The 24,576-nt window shown below is 41.9% G+C and overlaps 3 protein-coding genes across 5 annotated transcripts; all 3 read right to left on the bottom strand.

The window, feature by feature from the left end:
* Positions 1–85: 85 nt before the first annotated feature.
* Positions 86–11,576, bottom strand: LOC129583635 (PH domain leucine-rich repeat-containing protein phosphatase 2-like). Its single transcript, XM_055475521.1, has 14 exons — positions 10,830–11,576; positions 7,327–7,464; positions 6,194–6,623; positions 5,686–5,817; positions 4,624–4,762; positions 4,201–4,504; positions 3,963–4,023; positions 3,785–3,880; positions 3,244–3,349; positions 2,903–3,156; positions 2,620–2,782; positions 2,351–2,481; positions 2,110–2,247; positions 86–2,047 (listed from the first exon to the last, which is right to left on the bottom strand). The coding sequence occupies exons 1-14, from the start codon at positions 11,368–11,370 to the stop codon at positions 214–216; spliced, it is 4,467 nt and encodes a 1,488-aa protein (XP_055331496.1). The 5' UTR covers positions 11,371–11,576; the 3' UTR covers positions 86–213.
* A 684-nt stretch (positions 11,577–12,260) lies between these two features.
* On the bottom strand, positions 12,261–15,975 carry LOC129583596 (ATP-sensitive inward rectifier potassium channel 12-like). 3 transcript variants are annotated; one of them, XM_055475452.1, is made up of 10 exons: positions 15,836–15,868; positions 15,621–15,726; positions 15,281–15,544; positions 14,864–15,094; positions 14,332–14,747; positions 13,979–14,130; positions 13,514–13,705; positions 13,285–13,446; positions 12,891–13,058; positions 12,261–12,668 (listed from the first exon to the last, which is right to left on the bottom strand). In XM_055475452.1, the coding sequence occupies exons 2-10, from the start codon at positions 15,707–15,709 to the stop codon at positions 12,654–12,656; spliced, it is 1,689 nt and encodes a 562-aa protein (XP_055331427.1). In that variant the 5' UTR covers positions 15,710–15,726; positions 15,836–15,868; the 3' UTR covers positions 12,261–12,653. The 3 variants fall into 3 exon arrangements, with proteins under 3 accessions (XP_055331427.1, XP_055331426.1, XP_055331428.1); XM_055475451.1 differs by lacking the exon at positions 15,621–15,726 and having other exon boundaries at positions 15,836–15,975; XM_055475453.1 differs by lacking the exon at positions 15,621–15,726 and having other exon boundaries at positions 13,514–13,701; positions 14,020–14,130; positions 15,836–15,975.
* Positions 15,976–18,410: 2,435 nt separating this feature from the next.
* On the bottom strand, positions 18,411–23,360 carry LOC129583778 (AP-5 complex subunit zeta-1-like). The gene is made up of 15 exons (XM_055475739.1): positions 22,586–23,360; positions 22,321–22,470; positions 21,965–22,160; positions 21,821–21,867; positions 21,577–21,677; positions 21,039–21,425; positions 20,925–20,965; positions 20,687–20,849; positions 20,319–20,584; positions 20,035–20,219; positions 19,873–19,959; positions 19,581–19,706; positions 19,335–19,461; positions 19,058–19,246; positions 18,411–18,989 (listed from the first exon to the last, which is right to left on the bottom strand). Exons 1-15 carry the CDS (start codon positions 22,624–22,626, stop codon positions 18,723–18,725), a joined length of 2,373 nt encoding a protein of 790 aa, XP_055331714.1. The 5' UTR covers positions 22,627–23,360; the 3' UTR covers positions 18,411–18,722.
* Positions 23,361–24,576: the final 1,216 nt, after the last annotated feature.

Raw genomic sequence — 24,576 nt, 5'->3', positions numbered from 1 at the left:
GTCTATATCTACATTGCATCTTATTGCATCTTGTGCAATAAGCAAGTAAGTAACAAAATTTATCGCACAGTATCAGTATACAAATGTCAGTGCACTGCACGTTGCAACACAGACATTAAAAATAATTATTCTATCTTTCAAAAAAGCAAAAAATACATCGAATATAAACAATTATTTATTTTAAAAAATCTCTTTGCCATAACCACCGCAGTATCAAAGATTACGCTTAGCGGCACTCAGCGCTTGAATGCTTTGAGCAACAGAACCAGATTGGTTAGCCAGTTTGAAAACCATTTGGTAGGAACTTTTTACCGGTCGGATGACCTTCTCCACTGCTTCCGCATTCTTTCGTACTGAGCCATCCACAGGCTCAGCGGTCTCTTCCATTATAGACAACCGCTTTTTCAGCACACTTTCCAATTCATCAATCAGTGGTTTGTTCCGTTTGGGATCCGGGTCCTTTTCCGCGGGATTGCCTTTCGGTGATACGCGTATTTTTACCGGCGCTTTCAGGAAGAGCGCCGGATCCGGTGGTACGGGCGGCGTGGGTGGTCGGGGAATATCGATCTTATCAATCGCCGGCACATCAGGAGATTCCTCTGGAGCGGTCTCATCGGTCAGCGTGGCCTCTTCCATCACTTCATCGGCCTCCGTGCCGCTACCGTCCAGCGCCTCATTCATGAGAAACTGCCAGCTCTGGCATTCCTCATCGTCCATGGGATCGCTACAGTGCACGGCTTCGTCATCTTGGCTTTTGCCGTTGTAATGGGAACTGGCCTCGCTGACGGGACTCTCCAGATGCTCGAGAATAATCCCGCAGCTATCGTCATGACTGACCGGTGAACCATTTCCGTCGCTGACGCTGGGATTCACCGAACTACCCAGCGCGCTGTCTCCATGTCCGGACAACGTATTCCCCGACAAATCAGAAATGCGGGCACGTGAGGATGATACATGCACTTCGAAATCATCGCCGTTGGTCAGTACGGTCTTTTCGCAACCTGATGGCATGTCGGGTGACGTTGAACTGGAAGACAGCTCTTCAGCCAGCGAATCGCGCCGGTGTTGAAAATAGTAGTTCTGTTCTTCCTCTATGTGCTCCGTTAGGCTATGCGCACTACGCGCCACCTGCACTTGTTCATCCATGAGGAGAATTTGACTGGCCGACCGCGGATACCGAAACTTTTTCGGGATCGTCGACGGCCGAACCTCTTGTGGAAAATAATCACCTTCGGAATCACTTTCGTTATCCGATGCAGTGGGATTTTCTTCGGCAGCAGCGGGCTCTGCCGAGGGCGTCGGGACACTGACGACCGGTGAAGGTTCTCGTAAAGGCGGCATGTCGCAGGCCACTACTATCACACTGAGATTTCCCCGGGCACCGTAACTCTGCGCGAGGTCAATTAACCGCTTGGCGGCAGAAATCGTATTGGACAGTCCACGAATTTCGTTGATGGCCTCCTTATGCGTTATAACATCCCACAAACCCTTATTGGCTATTATCACATGCCGGTCATAAGGGGCTAATTTGAAGGATATGCAATGTGGTTCGGGAATGACATAGGGAAACATGTAGCTGGCCCCGATCATCCGCGTGGCCGTACAGCTGCCGTTAACCAAGGAATCCTCGGTGATGATCCCATCCACCGCCCGGATCCGCTCACACTCTTCGGCATCTTCGGCCGCTAGGAATTTCCGTGACAACAGCACCGGTTCGCCATTACGGGACAGGACCGCCTCGGCATGGCCGGCATTGGAAAAGTACAGCCAGGTCTCGTCGTTGTGGCGCACAGCATGGCACACAGCCACGGAAGCGCCCGTCTTTTGACCCGTGGAGCCGGCAGCCAGATGAGCTTTCAGTAGTGCACATTTCAGATGATGGATGTTGGTGGCTTTCTTGCTTGACTTCTCTTGCTGCAGAATGGACGGGAAATTCTCGCACAGCATGAGCGGCATTTCGTTGTTGAACCCCCCGTCAAAAATGCCAAACAATGCCTCGTTAACATTGCCGTCAAAGACGGATAAGCGCAGCTGAGTGATACACAGCCTATAGAAATAAGCATTTTATTTTTAGCCAGCTGTTTAAGATAACAACCAGCAGGTATGTACTTGTTCCGGTTGCCGGAGGTTTGAGCAAATCCGATTTTCCATTTCGGCTCAAGTTCGTTTTCCAGAGGTGGCACCCTTTCGAAGCTTGAGTTGTGCGATCTGTCCTTCATATCCACTAAGGTCACGTTCTTGTCCGAACTACATAAAGTTTCAATCAGTCAGTAAATCAACAAATCCAGCTTAATTAATACCAATTTGTGCCATTTATACGTAAGAAGGATTATCTTAATTTCTTTTATACCTCAGCTTTTCAAATTGCGAATAATCTATTCTGAGATGCAGATTGAAAGACACGTCGAGATGCTTGAGATTCTCCCCCATAATACTGTCCAGTACCAGCTTGTCTAGCTCATTGCCGCCAATATCGAGTACCTAGGTGGGGCAGTTGAAAAAATGTCAAAGCAACCAAACCATATCAAAAGCATTATGCAATATAATATCAGCTCATATGTGCCGGAAAGCCGTATCAATACAATACACGGCACAATGACAGAGTGACCACAGGCTCACCCGTAATGCAGTACATCCCGAAAAGTCAGGCACCGCCCGCAGATGGTTGGAATGCAGTTTCAGTGTCTGCAGATTGGTCAGTTGCTTGACGGCAGCGGGCAGTGATGTCAGCTTGTTTCCGGACAGATTAAGCTCCTCAATGAGTTCAAGTGTATGAAAAAATCTGCAGAAACATAGAACCCCCACGCGTGTACAGTGCCATCAGTGATCCGCAGCCAGTAATTCCAGGTCATGCTATTTCCGGAATCGTACACAGATGTACTAGCTAACCACCGCTACTTACTCGTCAGTAATGGAGCAGATATCGTTGTATGCCAAATTGAGCACCTTAAGCCGTGGATATTTGGTCACAATATCAAGTGCATCATCTTGGAGATGATTAGCTGCCAAATACAGCTCTTGGATGCGGTTCTGATCGGTAAAAGCACTGGGTGCGGGCAGGGAGAAGAGTCGGTTATTGCTGACATTAAGAACCCGTAATCGGTTACAGGTGGACAGAAAGCGATCCGGTAAATACGTTAATTTATTTTGATGCATCTATAAGTAACACATCAATATATGCATCAGTGAATTTATCATGTCATCCGAGTTTACACGCGCTACAAAACAATTTGTGACACCGACCATCAATGTCTCCAGTTGACATTTACTGCCAAACCTATCCGGTAACATGGTGAGCCGATTATGATCTATAATCAGCGTCTTCAGCGAGCAGATGTTTTGGAATATTCTACAAACATAAACAAAATAACAAATATGTCACTGCGACCGCATTATTAATTAATGCCCTCCATAAATACTAACAGTGAATCACGATCACACACTGACAAAAGAGTCATTGCAGCGAAACACAAATCACCTATGAGCAAATAATTATGACATTTCTCAAACTAAAACGAAACCAAGTACGGCCAACAATAGCAAAAGTATCGTACATCAGACCTGATTTAATTACAGAGAATCATTCGTTATTATTACAATTATACGAGCTCGTACATTCCTAGCGCAACAGTTATTGTAGTAAATTATTGTTGTAAGAAAAAAAAACTATGTTCACTAACAATAAAAAATGCAGATAGTCGAGCTTCTTGAATTTGCATGGGTGTGTTGATAGACACAATTTGATTTATTGTCAGTTGGATATCATCACCAGCGCAATCCGTACCTGCTCGGTAGTGAAGTCAAGTGATTGAAATTACAAATCAAGGTTTCCATCCGCCGCAGCTCGCCAATCCAGTCCGGCAATAATGTCAGTGCGTTGCTGTTTGTGTACAGAAAAACAATCACCATCAACACACACAACTGGATGGACCGGAAATTCTATCAGCCGACAGTGCACTTACTGCGACAGATCCAGATGTAGCAGGTTGGCTGGAATTGGGGAAATGTTGACTTTTTGTAGTGCTGTAAAAACAACAAACTTTAATCAACCAAAGTGCCCAACAACAACAATCATCAAAATCAACAACTACTTAGTTCACTGTAGTTTACAGGATTCGGTTACTATGTATTTGTTCACCCGGTACATTCATTTTTTATTTATTATTTTCCTAGTTTTCCGAAAAAGTTTTTTTTACTCACAGTTATTGGAGACGTTCAAATAACACAGAACTGCACCGCTAAGGTGCATGAGCGTCGTCTGATTGCGCTGACAATTAAGGAACTGTAGATTGGCCAACGCTCTGAGATCCATGATGGGAATATGATTATCCCGCAGGTCAATATGAGTCACATTCTGCAGCGCCGCTGTCCAGGCCAGCGGCACTTCCGGTCCGAAATCCAGCTGATTCATTCTGAGATCCAGTTTGTGAATGTGCTTGAGGTTGAGCGCCAACGTGTCCGGCAGATGAGCGATGAAATTGCCGGCCAGAATAAGACTGTCCATCTGTGACGGTTCAAAGAAAAAGAATGTAAGAAAAACACAAGTGCCAAATGCATCACTCTTGAACAGTCTAGGTCAGTTGACCACTCTGAAAAGAACAGCGGTTAAGACAAGAGACTGACCTGCTTCATCTCGGCGATAACAGCGGGCACGGAAGTGAACTGGTTAAAGGCCAGAACCAGGAGTTTCAGTTCTTTCATTTGCCGCATTTCTAGCGGCAAATCTTTGAGATGATTGGCTTGCAAGTGGAGAGCCTTTAAACTGAAATCACAGCAAACTGAAGTATACTACCATCAGAATTTAGAACAAATAACAAGCTACTCTGATCTAAATTTTTATCGAATTACTTCACGAATCAAGAGTGACCTTTCTAATACCAAGATACTGAAACATTCCACTGTAAATGTTGTCCACCTACAGGGTTAGTACGACGGTAGAGTTCGACAATTAAGTATTAATTAGCCGTAGAAACACAAAACAGTATATTCATATAGAATATCACTTCTAATATGAATTCACGGTTGCATTCATTTCGGCATATTTAAAAACTCTACCATCGCCGACCGTCTAAACTGTCAGGCCCAAGTTTGTATTGCGTCATTTTGAGTTCCAGACCTTGTGTTGTATCTCATTTCTAACTTCTAATGTTAAAGACCAGCACGCCGCTTAAATTGTCACTCGACCCCTAAGACGACCATGCGAAATGCTACAAATTTCGTTAAATGTTACGAAAGTCAAAAAACATTAAAACTAGAAAAATGTTTATGTTTCGCGAACAATTTCAAAATCAGAAACACATTGACAAAGATAAGCACAGGGGAAAACAAAACGAAAAACCGTGGTCGAGTAGGTCCTCTAATCTGATAATCGGCTCAGCGCACGATGTTAACGAACTGAACATGCCCAGCGTGTTCCGTGAACACGCGAAATCCCACTGCACAGTCGTTTCTTTTTGGCTCTTTGCATATGGTCAAATTCCTACTTAAAAGCGGACATAACGTGTCCAATCTGCGTTGACAAACCACTGCGTCTAAATAATCTGCGACAGTTATGTTGATTTATGCCGCTAATCCACCGGCATATAATCAAACACCATAATCTGCACCGTTGTGCAATATTGTCATCAGTAGCCGTGCGGCCGGCATTTGTGTACGAACATGACATATTGTATATGTTATACATACCTGGTTAAATCTGCAATTTGACTAGGCAGATCCTCCAATTTATTACTGGCCATGTTCAACTCCACCAAAGTGCGAATTCGGCACACAGCCAAGGGAAAATTTCGCAGGTCGTTGTTTGCCAAATTTAATGACCTAAACAAGATTATCAGTCAGACGAGCCGATGCATACGAGAGAGATTGCCGGTTACATGATCCCAGCCACTTAATACCTTAATCACATTTGAACCTTAAAACACCTAATCTTCAGTCCGCTAAAATACACCGCTTTTCTTTTACTTCTAAAATACACCGCTTTTCTTTTACTTCTGTACTGTTATGAGAATATTCGTCTTAGGAAAATTACTGTTACTACAATACGGGATACTGTTTTCAGCGTAACGATCAGTTAATTAACGAAATACGAAAAAGCATGCGACATAAATAAAAACCAACTAAACAAACAATGCTGTTTCTAGCGTACGAGAAATCCATAAGGCATAAATCAACCAAGCAATGGCAAAAATCAAACCTGAGTTGCGTAAATCGCGGTAAGTCATCAATCCATCCAATTGTATAGATGTCTTCCTCAATGGGTCGTTCTTTGAGGGCATTATGGCGTAGATTGAGCTTCGTCAGGTTTTCGTTGACGAACAAGTTCTCCGGAAGAAACTCCAGATGATTATTAGACAGATCGGCGACATCCGGTTGTTTCGTGATGGCTTTGTTACATTTACGACTCCATTTCATGAGGTCGCTCTCATTTTCGAACGCCAAATACACCGACTTAGCCGTTTGGGGGGCTGAGGCTGTTGCCGGTGTGTGGGGGTTGGCCGTGGCAGCCGCGTTGGCGGTGTAGCCGGTTATTTTCAGACAAAATTCGTGGTGGCGTTGACCGCGCGATTCCTCTACTTTACCACGAACCAAATGATACACATCCTGCGGCTGGGTCTTTTCGGTACCTAAAAAACTCCAGTGTCAAAATACGAAAAAATTTCAATGCCGATTACACAAGAATATCGTATTTATAAAGTAAACAAGTAATGCTTAAAACTGACAACCATAAAATCATCAGAGTTACCCCTTTATGATCTCTCTATCTGTCATCGCAGTGGTCGCAGAAATCGCTTTAAACGGGATACGAGCAGAAACAATTTATTAATTTTTGATATTTTCGAGATCTCATTGAAATGGCGTTAATTATGTCAGTCAATAATATATGACTTCCTGTCCCTACAAATAATCAAAATTGATAATTACGTAACAAGTCGGTCAAAGCTAAGTGAGTTCCTCTACGGCAACAAGCGGACCCGCATTCCGAAAAAAATAGCAATATGAATTATGCAAATAAAACGCACACGTTGTACTCGAGTTATGTGCAAGTGCAGTCGAAATCCGGTAGTGGAAGAATATTGACTTTGAATTTGCGTAATACTCACAACGTAAATCCACAACTAACACGGTGCCCTAAATTGTTTTGTACATTATTATTATTATGTAAACCATATACACACTCCATAGTGTGTCAGGTGTTTACCAATGAATTTCGCTCATTGTCAGAAGTATAATTTGCATCTGCCCTATTCCACAGTTTTCGAAAACAAACTCTTCAATAGGTTACACAAAATGATTACTCTATAACCTGTAAGGTGATCATTTCTTCACCTGGATAGATGAGCAGTCGCGTGCCGGAGATTTCGCACAGACGTCGTGTCCACGGATGCAGAAGACCTTTCTGTTTGCGCACCGGTAGAACCGTACACAAGGACTGTCGAGAAAATGTGGCATCCAAATACGGCTTACCTGCGGAGAACAATGAGAAAATTAAGTTCCGATTCCTCGGACAGTCAATTAAAGTTCATCGTTTAACCTTTTTTCAATGCCCCAAACACAACAGAACACTTAACAAGCCATTTTCTCGGTCTATGTCGGTGTTCTTTGCAGTTACGCATACTTTAATTTACCGAGTCATTATGTAGTTTGTTTGAAGGTGTTTAACTGAAAATTCTAAAGTGAACAATTCCAAACACTCGGTCTGCACGACAAAAAAAGCATTTCTGCCATTTCACACTACTGTATACAAACGTTTGCACTGAATTTAATACCGCCTATCCCGGAAACATGCATTACTGTAGGCATGGTAGTGTAACGGTACCCGTAATGTTGCAGATCTTGTTTTCAAATTACAAGCTTAATAATGAAACTGCACGTCACCCTTTTTCAATCACTGCATCAGTAGTATAACGAGACACCGCAAGATAAAAACCTAAGTATAGTTAACCACTATTGCTAGTTAATCACATTCACTAAATTTTATTCGGTTTTAACTCTGACAACTTGTTTTTTATTATTTGTGAAGTACAAAAATAAATGACTAGGCCTAACGAAGAGGACAACAATAGTAGATGTTTTATTGTTAGTAATCGCTGCTTTTCCTTCTTTCCCCAGTTCTCGTAATACAAAACCACAAGAAAGCGATTTTACTGCAAAACAACTAATTGGGCCGTAGTACGTATGGTTAATTGCCGGTTAACACCGCAACAATGCCTACCTTATAGTCGCTTCCATTGTACTCCTAACACCCGCCGCCAAATCAGTTCTGACACATGAACATCGTGCGACAAGAATAGAAGCGATCACTAGTATTTTGTTAGCGTTTGACACGTATTTCACGCTCTGACACACAATTTCTTTTCAAGCAAGCGTGATTAATGAGATAGTTTTTATCGCCGTATACAGCCACTGCTATCTTAACAGGCAAAAAAAGGGGCCCAGAGGTAGACCACAGATATACACGGTAGCACTGTATTCATGATTGACAAACTACGCTCAACTATCAAGATTAATGTACAAAAAATCACAGTGATAAACCCCAGCGGAAAGCACCCATTCACACTAACCTTAACTGCTAGGTTGGAAAAAATTCTCAACAATAACAAATACACACATTTCTCTGCTTTATTTTACCCCCTGCCAAGAGTGTGCAAAGTAACTACCTGTTAAACTGCCCAACTATGACTAGTAAATTAAGGTTTACATGTTATTTATTTTACTGGCCCACATAATAACTGCCAGCTACCATCAAGACACTCAAATCATAATCGTAAATCAACATTGCCTTATGAATAAGACGCTTTCCTCAAGTTCATGGCGACCATAAATTCACTGACGTAATAATACTTTTACGCAAAAAAAAACTGTGTTCCAGTGAAGCACTGTTTCTTTTATTGCATTAAATTTTACGCTCAACCAAAATGTAAAAATCCCGATTTTACTACAGAGATTTTAACTATGAGCCAAAGCCGGCATATTATTACGTTATGAATTCGGATGGCGATGATCATGGCTTTCATAATTTGGCCTAACCTCACTTATAATCAAACGCTAACTGTGCAACATGAGATGCAAGACCAGTTTTACATTTCCATAGGCTATTCGCTGCAGTAGCGCGGCGGCGATAACCTTGACAATAGTCTATCAAGTTAAACGGAGCCGAGCCAATGGCTCAGTTACTCTGTTTAAACTATTTCATATGGAATATTGTGTTATTGCAAAGAGAGTGTGCACTGGAAAAATCACACATCGAAACTTTCAGCTGGCAGCAGAGTGGAAAGGATAAAAAATGGTTGTCTATAGAATTCCTAGATGCAGTTTACTACCGATTGACAAATACGCCGGTCTGACGTGTAATGAGCACTTGACGCGCTACCAGCTGCTTTCTAACCCAGTGCATCTCTAAAATATTGCATATTTTATTGGATTATGTAGGTCAAACAAAAACTCTGCTGACCATTAATTATTAGCCTCAAACAATATAAGTAAAGCCAGGCGAGCTAAATGCCCTGCCGCCAGAGAGACCTGATCTACTAGATTTACATTTGTCATCACGCTGACATTGTATGATCTACTATGGAAATTTCGTCAGAATGACCACATATTATTACGGAAATTTTCAACACATGTCTTACTGTGCTGTCGCTTTTGCGAGACCCAAAAAAATATAAAGTACCGGTAGCCGGCTGATCCCATGTGCTAGTCACAAATTCTGTATTTACTTAGCTAAACATATGCTTCTGTCTAATTTGCTCACTTCTTTACTTGCATTTAAAATTGTTTTTTGTTCGACCAGACTTGAAGTCCCCTTGGGGTTGTCTGCTCTTGTGCCGTAATAATAATAATAATTATAATTTTTGGAACTATAACTAGCAAAATAAGTATATGTCAGACACTTCAAAAAATCGTAGAAAATGTTCAGCCTGTCCGTAATTTGTAGAAATTAACAATTTTTAGCGTATCCTTTAAAAAAGTCGAGAAAAACAACAACTACGGTATCTCCTACAGTAGCAATTATACAATAGTTTCCTCCAAGCAGTTACTATTTGTTCCAAAATTTAGGTGTCAGTTTGAACTCTTACAAAATAAAACGCATAATACTGGATTGGACATATCGATAAATTAGGGAAATTAAACTGAAGTGCGAAAGCCCAAAAGTAACACAATTTTATTTGTGGATCAGAAAAGCGCTGTCGTTGACAGCTTTTTTCAATTTTTACGCCGCTAACAATAAGACGGGAATGTTTTGAAACGTCCTTTAATCCGGCAGTAAGTTTGTTGCAGTGGTCTGAGAAGAACGGGCGGTATTCTGGCAGACTAGAGAGAGTCGATCCACTTCTTTTTTCAACGTCACACACGGTAATGCGATGAGCGTTTAGATAATATTAACTCGTCCAGTATTTACCGGGACAAATTTTTATTTGATGGATAGTTTTCTGTTAGCGCTGCTTGCCGGCCTGCACTACAGAAGAATAGTTAAAGCAAGTTTTGCTTCATTTTTAAATTTAAAGTATTACCACGATCAACTCTCACTGTCGATTAAATTTCGATTAATCGTTACAACATAGCGGTAATTACACTGCTATATTTGAAGCACAATTGTACAACACACCCTACCCGTCATTACTCCCAATCTGATGTAACAGTTCTGGTGTTCACGTAATTTTTTATCTTATTCCTCTGGTCAGATAAGACGCTACTGGAAGGGCGCAAATTAAAAAAAGATTCAACTGAAACTTACCAAACAAAAGACCATTCGCGGACATGCACCACACCCGTTTTACATTCAAATTGCGCAGAAATAATATCTTTTACCGAAACATTGCGTCACTTACCGGCGTAAAACCGAATAAAATCAGCCAGTTCCAGCGCCGCTCCTTCCTGTTGTATTCGCTTAATCTTATCAAATCCGATACATCGGAGATAATCATTCTGCAGAGCCAGGGGACAATCAAAGGGATCCATCCGCCGAATAACGTCGCCATTCAGTTGATAATGCAGTGCATTGGGCGGTAGTCCCACTTTTAAGCACACCTGTTGCGCCGTGGTGGTCACATTGCACAGAACCAATGTGGACTGCGAACAGTTAATCCGCGCTTCGTATATCCGTATCACGCCCCGGCTGACATCGTTGCCCAGCCAATTATCCACCGCATCCCGCTCCTGCGCCAAGGTCGCATCGTACAGGGCGCCTTCGGCGTGCCATTCGGCGGCGGAGACCGGTCGGGACGAGCGGGACCGTGAGACCACCGAACCGTCTAGACTCTCACGAAACCCCGACGACCACCATGACCCCGTGCCATGCTGTGTCTTATCCCACATATATTTCCGTCTGGCCGATTCCCCGGGATCGGCGCGACTGCGTATGGACCACATTGTAACGGATTAATGATAACCGGTAATATTATGACATTCAATTTCCTGAATGCTGCGCTATGTGAGCGCATAATGATTCCGAACACATGCGGCTGTTTATATGCGATGCGGTTATTGCACAACTGGTGAAATGATAAAAACTCACTGCTTCTCTGACAATCAAAAGTCTAGATTTTCATCCGTACGAGACTACTGAATAATGCCCATTGCGGCATCATGATCAACCACGAAAAGCCACCAATATATTGTAAGAGACAAATATGTCAACATCGAGCCGCTCGTACGTCTGCTGCTGTATATTTTAATCCGGTATGTCGACAAAAAACATACATCTCCGCGAATGAATCGGTACACCGATGCGGTGCCAGTGGACCCCTGCCCACGCCGTTAAACTTCATCAGACACAAAGCAAAGCGTACTCAAACGAAACAGCAGCGCTGTAGGTACAGTCAAACCGGTTGTATGGGAGATTTGACCATCAGTCATCAGAAACCCCAGTTATGCCCGACGCAGACACGTCTGTACGGGTCTGGACGCAAAATACATTATAATGTGACAAGATTTCAATTGAAGAATACGATTCAGATTAAACAAAAGCAGGCAAAACCAACCAAAATTGTAATATGAGATAATTGTAATTTTATATCACGTGGAAGCAATTTCGTTAACTATTATATGTTTCTATGAGGTCGGTTATTTCATTTGGTGAGCTGGAAAAAATCAAGAGAAGCAGCGTATTCCAGTGTAGGAGTAGGGTCAATATGATCGCATAACGTACATCCGTACTTTGCTAGATTCTGCGAACAGAAAAATCGTTACAGCTGTAAAGCTGTCCTGAAAATTTGTTCCTAAATTTTACTTGGAAGTACAATGTGATCGGGACAATAGTATTCTTGTATACGCAAAGCAATCAATTCACTGGTATTCAGCAACACGCTGGATACCGCATGTTGTGAAACAGTAATCACCGGAAATGAAAAAAGCCGTCGATGAAAGATACGCAAAACCAAAAAGTTAGTAAATACGAAATTTTGAGATTTTCAACAAAGCAAAAAACAGCATAAGAACAGATGGTCTTTTACATAAGAACAACAGTCTTTTAGCCGCTCAAAATCAAATAAAAAGGTATTGAAAGTTGTACAGTTTATGTACGCAAAGATTTTATTAACCTGCAGCTGCAACGATCACACAAGATTCCAGTGGCCACCGGAAGGTGCTAACGTGTAAAGGTGTCTATCAGTGTTTCCACCGGCAATTGCTGCCAGTTGCGTTCCTGCCCGGTCTCAGAATTTGGTAATCTGAAAACATGCCAAAAACCACAAACTGTAAAAATACATATGACTGCGAATACAGTGAGTGCGAACAACTTCATATAGGTGCATCATTCTTGTGAGTAAACTCGGAGCAGTTCATGACAACACAAAACGAGTATTAATTAAGCAGACAAGTTTTTAACCTCAAAACTTCCAGCTCCATAATTATTACACTTTGTAATGTATTAATAGCTGTATATTCGTCACCTCTTTTTCATCTTCTTCAATGGCATCGACAAAGAAATTGACCACAGGATGTCGTTTAAGAGAACTCATACTGGATGTACGTGACATCGGCTCCATACTATGTTGTGACACAGGAGTCAGATGCGGGTGGTTCTCTGGCGATACATGAGGGAAGTGTCTCGCATCACTCTGCAAAAAAACAATTTCAGCAAATATAAACCGAGTCTTTCAAAAAAACGGTAAACTACTTGAAGGGAAAGCAAGATAACAGTAGGATATAGTTAAGGGTAAAAGACTATTAAAGTGGAATTTTTTACATTGATGTTTTATTGAATAAATAACAGCATAATTTTCTCCTGTTGTCCACGTCTACTTCGGTCACTCATGGAACATAAAACAAAAGTTATGTGCATACTTCACACTGATCTCGCGTTCTCTGTATAAGAGAGGGTAAAACATGCGTTGATATAGCAGCCGCTAAACTGGGACTTGGAGGTCGGATAACTTCCTTGGGGTGTGGTGCATCTCGGCCGAGGACAGATCGGGAACCACGCCGCACTGATTGGTGTTGGCGAATCTAGGCATATTCAAGACACATATACACAGACAAAGGAACTCAGCAAAAGGGATACTGCGGCGATTACCGGGGAACCATCGTATCCACAATGAAAATCCATTTTTTCCAAACCAGCCGCCGCAGTTAATACTCTAAGTAAAGTGGGGCTAGCCGGCTCGAACGGGCCGTTCTTGTGATCAAAGGCTGGACTTTCCGGAGCGCTAAAATACTTTTGTTCGTCCAGTTCCCGAGCAGAGCGCCCAGTCATTCCCCTTACTGGCTACAAGCAAAATCGCCCAGTGTCACAAGCATGAAGCAGCTACACGGATTTATCAAAACAAATTAGGCATTTCGCCACTAAACAAAATACTGGCAAAGATAGCATACAGTATTGCCAAACTTCGATAAGAAACAGGAATAAAATTGCCGTGCACAAAGTTAGCCATGGTGTTCTATGCTTATTATTAGATATCTCTACGTCGAGCAAATCTCTCACCAATGAATCGAGATATATCATAAAACGTAAGAAAACATTACCGAAGTTGTGTTATACCTCTAAAGTTTGGAAATGGTTAAAATCCACCACGTATTCACCTTGCTCTTTACGAAAGGTCAGCAATCTCGTAAACCCATGTCCCCACACGATTTCTTCGGGGGTGTACGAAGTTCGCGCTTGAACTACGGCTCCGGTGTTTTCCACAATGCCTGATTTACACAATATATTAACTGAGCAGCATTCAAAATATCATTCCGAAACACTACACCATACAACAATCAAGCTGCATATAACCTATGCATTACAACAACAAACGTTTGCGTTATCTAAGGTCACAAAAAAAGATACTAATTACATTTCTCAGCTGCGTTTGCTGAGTTTTAAAACTCGGAACAATACTTGAAACTAACCTTCCAGAGCAACAATTATTTCAAATTTGGCTCGTTCCAGTGATGTCCGTGATAATTCGTATATCGGACTTTCAGCATCGATCAGATGACAAGCAGTGACTGGCCAGGAAGAAAAAGCATTTCCACTCATGGAATCCAATTGAATTTTCAGTTCATGCTGATGAAAAGGCATTAATTCGGATTCCTGGGTCATGCGGTGGTGCACCAGATGGGCTTTCACCACCAGTTGGATAATCAAACTCCGCCGCATATTTCCAATCCTGAATAGCAAGCATAATTGTCCGTCCCGCGTACAAATGACCGCGTTTTTGCTGAACAAAAGCGTCTGCGCCCTTTGGGCCGGCATCTGAAATTTGGCAAAAACGACACCGACAATGAACGCTTCCAAAGCGCATCCTATCAACGCTGACACACACCTACAAGGACGACAACTGAGTTTATTAATATATTTATCTTTTATGCTGAGATATCACACTTTAAAAAAGTTTTACGAACACCGAACTACAACAAGTGCATTTCCTTGTTCCCATACATGGCGATAATGGAGACAGTGCAAGAGTCAGTGGGATATCGTGCTCCGTATCCGATTGTATGCATCGTCTCGATCGAGTACAGAAATGCCGAAGCAAAGTTGTGGATGTTGACCAGACACGGCACAAATTTGCTGTCTTCGTGGATTTCCTCCATGTCTCCATGAACAAGGGCAATTAAGTAAAATATCAACCCGAAAAGCAGCCAGGAGGAGACCAAAGAGATAAGGAAACTAAGACAAAGAATGCCCATAATACCGCTTTCAATGTCAAATATCAATAACACGTTTTTGCTGCAGTTTTTACGATACTTGTAGCTATGGCCCACAAGTATTGTAAAAACTGCAACAAAAAGAGAGCAGTTTTTAGTGCCGACTGCGAAGGATATTATATCGTGCAGTATTAAAGCATGCACGTACAAAAGCAAAACGTATTTCCATTTAAGATCAATCATGGTATTCCAAAAATCCGAAAAGTACCGCTCCCTAAGGCGGGGTATGTTTTTGCCAACAATGTTGTACATTCCGGATTTCAGTAACAGTCGTGACCGATTAGTGGCTTTCTGACGGACAATCGGGGAGTCTCCAAATGATTTGGCGCGAACATTATGAATTTTCCGTTTGATAAACCCGTCTTGATCATCTGTCGTTCGTCTTCTCTGCGGATTGATGTCCGTTTCCCACCTAACGAAAGAATTCCACATCATGTACGGATCTCGTTGTCAACGCACTGGTTACAATGGTGGGTATAATAGCTGACCTTTCCACGAATACACACGCGCGCGAACAGTGCAACGAAAGCTGGTTGGTATATTCTGATTCTGCATTATTTTCAAGATGTATAGCCATTGCCGGATATTATCACCCTTTAGATAAATTTTCAAATAGAACAAGGATTGCAACGAAAAATAGAATAACTTTACAGATATATACTGGACGTTCAAGTTTTTTCCTATATTACGGCGTTACGCTTACCCAGTAGCTGGAGCCCCATCTACGGTGAAAACAAAGTTCTTGTGAACCGACGACTTTCGCTGGTCGGAAAATCGCCGCGCAGGTTTATAATGCGCCATTTCAAGGTCTAGTGCCTAATTAAGATCAATGTTTGTACATGGACGGTGTACGTATTTATATCTCCGAAAATCCGAAGAATGTCCGCTGAATTGTAGTCTATTTCCATAAATTCCGAAGCCACGCTCACATTATCAATCAGTTGAACCTGAGTTAATTGTTAAGATCCGAGTTATTAATATCAGCAACAAATTAACGGCAGAACCGAAAGCGTTGTTTTATCCCGATCAGTCATAACTCGTTACTCAATCCCATTCGCTCCATTCAATTAGGAATGTTCAAAACCCATAAAATCGGAGAATCGTTCGCAGACTTCCTTCCACTTCCAGTCTTCCAGCATCCACCATTCTGTGCATTCAAGCACCGTTCGTGATCCCGTGACCACCATGTAACATAACTGAACCAAACTCCATCCATCATTTATCGCTCGCCATCAAAGCAAATGCCAGATGTTTTCAGTTGCAAAACTTAATCTTATCTCAAAGTCATAATCCATGACGGGAGATCCAAATCAGAAATCACCCAGCCAGGAACGGCTTAGCAGTTACAGTACTTCATTGCTGTTTCCGCAAAATCCAGTTTGCAGTTTCAGATATCCCGAACTCAGTTTTTTCTCGTTATTTCGCTGATGCTGCCCACACATAAATGTTAAATACTGTAGATTATTGAATTAAATGATGGAAGATTTTTATTCAGGCAATAGCCAATTAAACGTAACAAAAAGCCTGCGCCGAAAGACACTAATTAAAAAGTTTGAATTTACACATTGAAAAAACAACCAAAGTCATTACTGTCACATCCAACTTTCGGTCGCGCGTTTAATGTACCCAAGACAGCAGCCGCATTTCCTTTAACAACAGCGAGACTAAAACGTTGTCTAAGGAAAGCCGTAGATCGAGATTCCCCGGTCACATCGCGAATCTTCCTCCCGACAAAACGTATCATCTCAGCAAATTCCGAACCAAAAGTTCCAAGGGTTTCGACTGCGAGGGTGTAGAACAGATACCCCATATCCTCCAAAAATCCGTACTTCCCGCGCTTAAAGTCTTCCGCCAGCCGTGCCACGTTACCTGACTTCTTTGAGCTGGCTTTTACGTGCGAGGTAGCCACGGTGTCCCAGCAGGTGGCGTCCCACACTACCGCCTTTCCGTCACGCACGGGTATCAGTGTCATGCCGTCCGGTCGCTTGTTATCCTTGTCTGACAATCCCGATGGCTCATTCTGACAGGGAAAGCCCGCCGTTTCCCAGCTGCGTTTAGCAATGTTGTTCAGTTCGAGATGCCGGGACCATCGTCCTTTGCTACTGGAACATGACAGCCCGTGGTGGCCGTTAGTTTCCACGTGGCTAGCACAATTGACACAGTCGTGCTCTTCAACCACAGGAAGTCCGAACCGTAATGCGACGCCAATTCTTACTTCATCGTCACGCAAGAATGTATGGAGACTTGGTGCAGGGAGAGCGTTGAGCCATGCCCCGGAATCACGATTCAAGGCGGCTAGCAGTACTGCTTTGTCCGTTTCATTGGTAGCGGCTAAACGCAGTGATGACACCACGTAATCGATTGCCGGACGGTCCCATGCAGTCTGAAACTTTCTGGCGCCGTCAATCGGAGGCTCACTTCTTGTTAGCGTTACCCATTGCTGAACGACAGGTGCTAGGTGCGCTTCGTTCGTTGACGGGTAGATGGAGGAGACCAGGCTGACCACTGAATACGCCGATGCCAGGAAGGCAGGAAAAACTAGCGATTTAGTAGCGCGAAGTCCTAATCCACCGTCTCTTACTGGAAGCGTCATCTGGCTCCATTGCATATCGTTCACCCGAATGTTCAAAATGGATGACAAACCAGTGCGTATACACTCATCCATTTTTTCCATTAACGGCATATGTTCATAACATCTCGCGGTGCGAAATCCATACAGCAGTTTTGGTATAAACAGGCAGTTTTTCAGTAGGTATAGGCTAAAGTGAGCTGGAATGTTTTTCAGTCGACGCAGGAAATGATCCAACTGTTCGGTTTTGTTGACCAGGAACACTTCGCATGCTGCTGAAGTTAAAGGCGCGCCCAGCAGCATCAAGTCTTCCTCCTTCGCGACTAGCATTCCAGGAAATACGTCCAGGACTTTCCGAATGGCGTGTAGACGATCCGCAGTGAAACTTCCTGTGCTGTAGATTTCGCATTTGAATTAAATTATGTAAATCAGTGAACTGTGATCCAAAAGAACAACAAAACGAAATAGAGTCTTAGACCTCGGACAACAAACCTTAAAAATTTGCTGGGGTATAATAATAACAGAGAAGTGGCGCTACTCATACTTTGCACGTACTAGCCCGTAAATAGTATTGTTAGCAGTCCTTATTGATAATTTGTATCAACGGATTGCAACGAACAGATTTTTTTTAATTGCAGTAGCCAGCTTCAGTTTCTCTAACAAAAGTAGTCAATTTAATTCCAATACTAGTTGAAGTTAATTGATTTTATATAACCCGATTTTTCACATAAATATTTCTGTGTACAAACTACAATAAAGAAAATGACAAATTGATCAAAGCCATTCAGAGGCACCCCCATTTTTTGCATTTGAGCAACCACACGGGAATCACAAAATTTATCTTTAAAAAATTAGCAAAATATAAAATTGGTTATCATCGTTGAGCAAATCAGGAGAGGAAAAACCAGTCCGGATTTCTAATCACCTCCAGCAGCAAAATACCTCTTCTTATCACAGCGTGTCAAGAAATAACATAGCACATGATCATAACTAAAGGTTGAATAAAGCATTAACAAAAACATTAAGGGGACTGTGCAGCCGAAAGTTCTTGGTATTCGTCGGCTACACTTTTGAGCCCTTTAATGGCCTCCAGCACTTCCGGTTCTGGCGAAATAGACAAATTCATCACAATATCCGTAACGCTAGGGAGCTCCAACAATTTGATGAGCGAATTAATTTGTTCGATTATCAGCAAACGCTGCTGATCTGGATGCTCTCGCGTTTTTTTGCAAATATTATTAAGGCATATCACAGTCCTCCGTGTCAGATCCTTGCTTAGTGCTCCTAACTATAAAAAGTGATATAAACAAAAGAAGTCATAGAAAAAGAGCTCAGTCACTATTCCCAAGTCCTTACCCTTGTCATAGTATTAAGCGAAGCTTGGAATAGATCCATACTCCACGCTTGTGGATTATGAACAAGACTTTTCGATTGCGTTTTAATAATGTCGTACGTCAACAGTTCCACAACATCATAAAATTTGCTCATAGCCATAGTATTGTCTAACCCCACTCGGCCATCAATCCGTTCTCCAATACACCAAACCTTAACGGGAAAAAGATGAATAAGCTATTATAAGTTCAAGGCTATTAGAAAGTTTCCAAATAATTTTAATTCATATGTCTTGACTTACCAGAGATGTCAAGAATGTGGCATACATGAAGTGATTTTTCAGGATATAATCTGTGACCTTTTCGTATATCTCTATCAGTAGGTTCGGCATCCGAGCAATGATGGAGCAGAATCCATCAGCCATGACCCTTTAAATAAATGGCCACATAATTGAAATCATTCAAAAGTTGGCTGTTAAATACAGCACAGCTAACATAATACGTGTCAGGTATTAAAAATAGTAATAGTATAGTATAATTATACTAACATTTGCATCTGCATTAGGTCCGTAAAGCTGGGGTAAAGAGAATGCATACGATCCAGGATCGCAATAGCCAGCTTTTTGGAATTCAAGCGGTCCAGTCTGGTCACAGTTGAAGTCGAAAAGTAAATACTAAAACAGTGTGAAAAACTCATATTTAGAAGAGTACAAGCTACGTAGGTACAGCGCAACAAACGTAAAGGAGAAAGAAAACCTATCGGCTAACAAAAATCGGCCACACCGCGAATCAAAAAAACTATCTGACAATAACATATAACAGCCTGCACATTAGTCTAACCTCATCAAAGCCGAAATCGCCTGCGAACAGTAAACAACCCTTGGATGAGCTGTAACATCTGACAGGACGGCATGAAATTCAGTCAGACTGCAAGCAGTAAAATTATTATTGTAGAACTCGTGTTAAAGCCTGCCATAAGCCATCAAAACGCATTTAACTCACTGATCGGGTGTTTCGCCTCGTCCGCCCTCATTGCGAAGGAAAAATTCGAAATAAAATTTTAGCCTAGCATCCTTGTATTTATCTGTAGCCAACTGCCGGATGGACGTGAAGAAACTAGATTCTCCACACAAAGCTACTTCCAACGCCGCAGATGTACATGGGAGATCAATCAGCATATGGAAAATCTGTGAACACAGCAACGGTTAAACATTTTATTGGTTTATGAAAACAGATCTGCAGTTTTTTCGCAGCAAAAAATGCTTATACCGCGAGCTGAAACTTGCCTCCAAATAAGTTGTGCTAGTAGTAATAACTTCCAGGAGTTCAACAAACAGATGCATGTTGGCCCGAGGATTCCATGCTAGCACTTTAAATAAACTAGGAAAATATCGCGAGAACATTTTCGTGCGGTTTCGAACCAAGGAACGGTTATCCCGCAAAAGTGCAATGAATTCAGAGGCAAAAATGTTGTCAAGTAATCCAGAGCCTGGCAGGAAGTCGCAACACATAAAATGGCACAAGTTATCCAATTCGAAATCGGCACTATCTCCTGAAATAATTTCATTCTCCTCTATTTTTTCTAATGGGGAACACCAGCTAAGATTGAAGTGCCGAAAATTATTAGAAGATTGATACAAAACCGCTTACGCACCATGGTTCAACATGAAACGAAAGGTTATCAGCAGAAGTTGCATGTTATGGATTTTCCTTACGACGCGATCGTTAACGTCTTGAACACTCCGGAAAGCCTTGCGCACAAGCTTCTTATCTCTCGAGCACAACAAATCCATAATTCTAACAGCTTCCGATAATACCTTCAAACCAATTACCACACTTGGTCTTACGCTATAAAGTTTACACGTAAAACTGAAATAATTTGGCAGCCTTACCACATCCTGAAGTTCGCAATCGTACGATGACTTTAGGGGGCCTAGAAAATTCAGCAAGCAGCTGCAATCAGCTACAGCAATAGATTTATTTATTCAAGAGACATAAACACTTACGAACTTCAGACTGCTTTAGCAACCGCAAACAATAATCGAACGCCACTTCTTCCAAAGACACATAGCGTACACGCCCTTGCAAAGTTGCCAAAGGCATCGCTAGAGTTTCATCCTGAACCACCTCCATCATGTTTTTTAGAGGTAATGTCAACAGGATTTCGTACAGGAGCATAAAACTCGTGATGCTCATCTGCTGATCCTCGGCATATGCGCGCGCCAAACAAAGAACGGTGAACGCCTCCGACGGAGTACTGCCATCCAACTCCGTAACGGACAACAGCTCCACCGATTTGGTGGTGCGTTTGCTTTTTTCGTGCTGGGCTTCATCGAATGTACTTGCATTGATGAGCCAATTCGCCACCGACCAGCACACCAAATCGTAGCAATCTAAAACAGAATTCAAAAGGTAAAATAATACCGCAACGCCAACCGCTGTCGCAGCCTAGTCACAACCACAAGAATCCCAACTCTTCTCAAAGGGCGAAACGTTTACTGTACAAAACATCCCAAGTAGTTATAACGGCACGCACGCACCCACCTTCATATAAAACTTTCTCATCTTCCGCAGCAAACAAATTAACGAAAAACGCCAGAACGGACTGTTTTGCTGCAGGCCCGGTAACTGCATCGTTTAAATATCTGAAAACATGTTACAAATAAAGCACAACTCTTAATACTAGCACAATCAGCTTAACCTTGCAATTCTTGCAAACGTAAAAGCTCGCGCCTATATTCCGCGTTTGTAATGTAAACATGGACGGCAACGCAGCACTGAAACTTACTTGGCCAACAAAACGCAGTTTGATCGTCCGAATTCAGCTGGCAGGTCCTAAACATCGTCCAAAACAGATTTCTAATAATGCTAATAAAATGCTCTCCCAACTGAATAAAATAAACATGCACATGGGCGCTTAAGCCAAAATTACCTGTTGTCGCAAGAGATGCAGAAAAACTGGAATGCGACTGACATCGAGCGATTCCAGCGACTTTGCATCGATTTTAACTGTCTCCGAAGGACTGACTTCAGCTAAGCAGGCAACGGCAATTGTCAGGAGCTGTGGATGAATCGCTTTGAGGTCTTGCAGAGCCGACAAACAAAGGATGATAACATTTTCAGGAACTCTGAAATCACAACACGTACATAACAGAATACACCAGGTAACTATCCCTCTTCCACATATGTGCCATACAATCCCTTGTTAGAAAAAAAATAATGCCACGAATAGAAATATAATTGTACGTATAAAATAAGTAAATTTATATTTTAGAATAATTGCCGTACCTCTTGTCTGAACGATTCGTCAGTAATATCAAGTACAGCTCTCGGAAGGAGACGACAATTGCGTCCGTCTGTTTGTCAATAGTAGAAAACGAAGAAAGGAGTCGGCACAGATTTATCAGGCACTGGTTGAGCTCATCGCTCGTACGGTTTCTGGAAGAAAATAACAGTACACAGTACCCACTACACAGTCTTAAAGAACCAAAACAATCTGCAGTTCGGTCCAAAGCACAAACGGCAATTCACCAAAGCATCTCACCCTACGCACCTGTATTTCGTGATTATCTGGTGCACTCCTGAGAGAGCCATTTTCCGAAAAATAAAATCGTTTGCATAAATACAGTAACGCTTATAACAGTCAACAGAATGGGAAAACAAAAGCAACACCTGAGCACCTCTGCAATTTTCTAACTCCAAAACGCTAAAAAATGTTCCAAATACTTAAATAGATGAACAGGAAAGTCTACAGTTCTGCTTCTGGATCACTTTACGCACGAAGTCGCCGCCCCGCTTGGTTGGTTTCTCAAGCGACAGGGAGCAATTGACTCTGGAGTTCCTGGACTTCAGACAACTGATTGGTCTTTAAAATTAGTGAAGCTCTCAATCAGGTTACGCTTTATTTTCTTTCGATTTCCAAATCCCACAGATACACAAGATAGGATCCGCGGAGCAGTCAAAATTATTATGGAGCAGGCTTGTAGACAGCGGCTGACAGCCCGTTAGCAGCTGGCAGCAACCCTCCCAAATGGGCGTAGCTTCGTTTGTTGTCACACGCCTTGCTGCTGCAAGTCTCTGACATGACCTAAACATCACGGCTGATCCAATCCTCCTGGAAGGATTGGATGGGTGCTATTCACGCACTTCGGTTCATTTTATGGACTTAAGCGTCGTGCTCAGTGGCAGCGTTTACACATCCAATCTGCCACAAAATCCATTGGAAGTTGTTGCTTTTCAGTGCCTAAGCGCAAGTCCAAGCACGAAAATAATTAATATTATTTGAAATTAGAAATTTTAGTTTCTATCAATAGGAAGGCTTAAAAAGCAAAGCGCAAAACGTATCGACCCTGATAACAGATACCCGATTTTCTAATCTGACTAGCGTGTGGAACATTTTGTAAATTGTAAAAGGTACCACATATCGACATATAGATACGCCTCGCATATGAAGAAGAATAGAAGAAGAATTTCTCTCGTTCGTGCTAAGTTTTATTTTGGCCAAATCACAAATGAATCTCTTTTCAGATAACTTCCCATATGTTACACCTTCAGATCAGCAACGGAAGCATTACAAAACTGTTTTTTGTTTAAAATGAAAGTCAAGGACCGTTTTCGTCCTACCAAAACATGCTTACAAACAATTCTAAAATATTTATAAATTATCACTTCCACTCAAGGAAAGCCTTCCGACAACACTAACATGAGCACTCGGGTTAATACTATGGTTAAAACTAAGGTCAGCATTCGAATTTTTACTTTGGTTAGAACTAATGTTAGCACTCGGGTTAGGGCTCTGGTCAGATTAAGTGCAAGACGAAACGGGCTTACCATTGTTAGGCTGAAGCATTACTTAGTTAGATAGTTAATTCGATAGAACAACGACTCAAAAAAGTTTAATTTTTCTGATTGATTTTTAAAAAGGAAATGGCTGTTCTCACGACCTTTCACCACCTCTTGGCTATTCGCACCCCCTTTTTAAAAATACTTGTTTTTGCCACCACGTTTGGCTATTGTAACCACCTTTTACACCTCCTTTCGACTATTTCCACCTCCTTACATATTTTAATAATATTAATATGTTTATAATATTAATATGTTTATCGGCTTGCCGTAGTTATATTTTGATAGCGATCACAAACCACCTCTTCGAAGCCTGGCAAAATTCAAACATGGCTCTGAATTTAGTTTATAGCTGTATATTATATAGTACACTAAACATATTATACAGCACAGACTAAACACTTAATACTTTAGTAAACGTTCTAACTGGAACTGCTATTATTTCAAAGTTACAAAGTTTTACAGGAGCCAGTTTTGCCGGAACCGGCATCGGAGGGACGGGTTAGAATAATTTTTTTTTAAAGAAATAAAATACATGTGACACAGTTTCTGATCATGCTGAATCTAATGGCGTTTACAGTTTTTCCAGTATGTTATGGTTTTTTAAAATCTCGATGTCCCAGATTTCTTTGTAATTAAATTATAGACCTTGTTCCTTGATGACCGATCTACGCAAATCCTCGACCAGTTGAAATTTAGGTT

This window comes from Paramacrobiotus metropolitanus, unplaced genomic scaffold (genome assembly GCF_019649055.1).
Source record: "Paramacrobiotus metropolitanus isolate TYO unplaced genomic scaffold, Prichtersi_v1.0 Parri_scaffold0000011, whole genome shotgun sequence".
Lineage (NCBI taxonomy): Eukaryota > Metazoa > Tardigrada > Eutardigrada > Parachela > Macrobiotidae > Paramacrobiotus > Paramacrobiotus metropolitanus.
The sequence above is the reverse complement of the archived record's forward strand: the minus strand, read 5'-3'. Positions and strand labels throughout refer to the sequence as shown.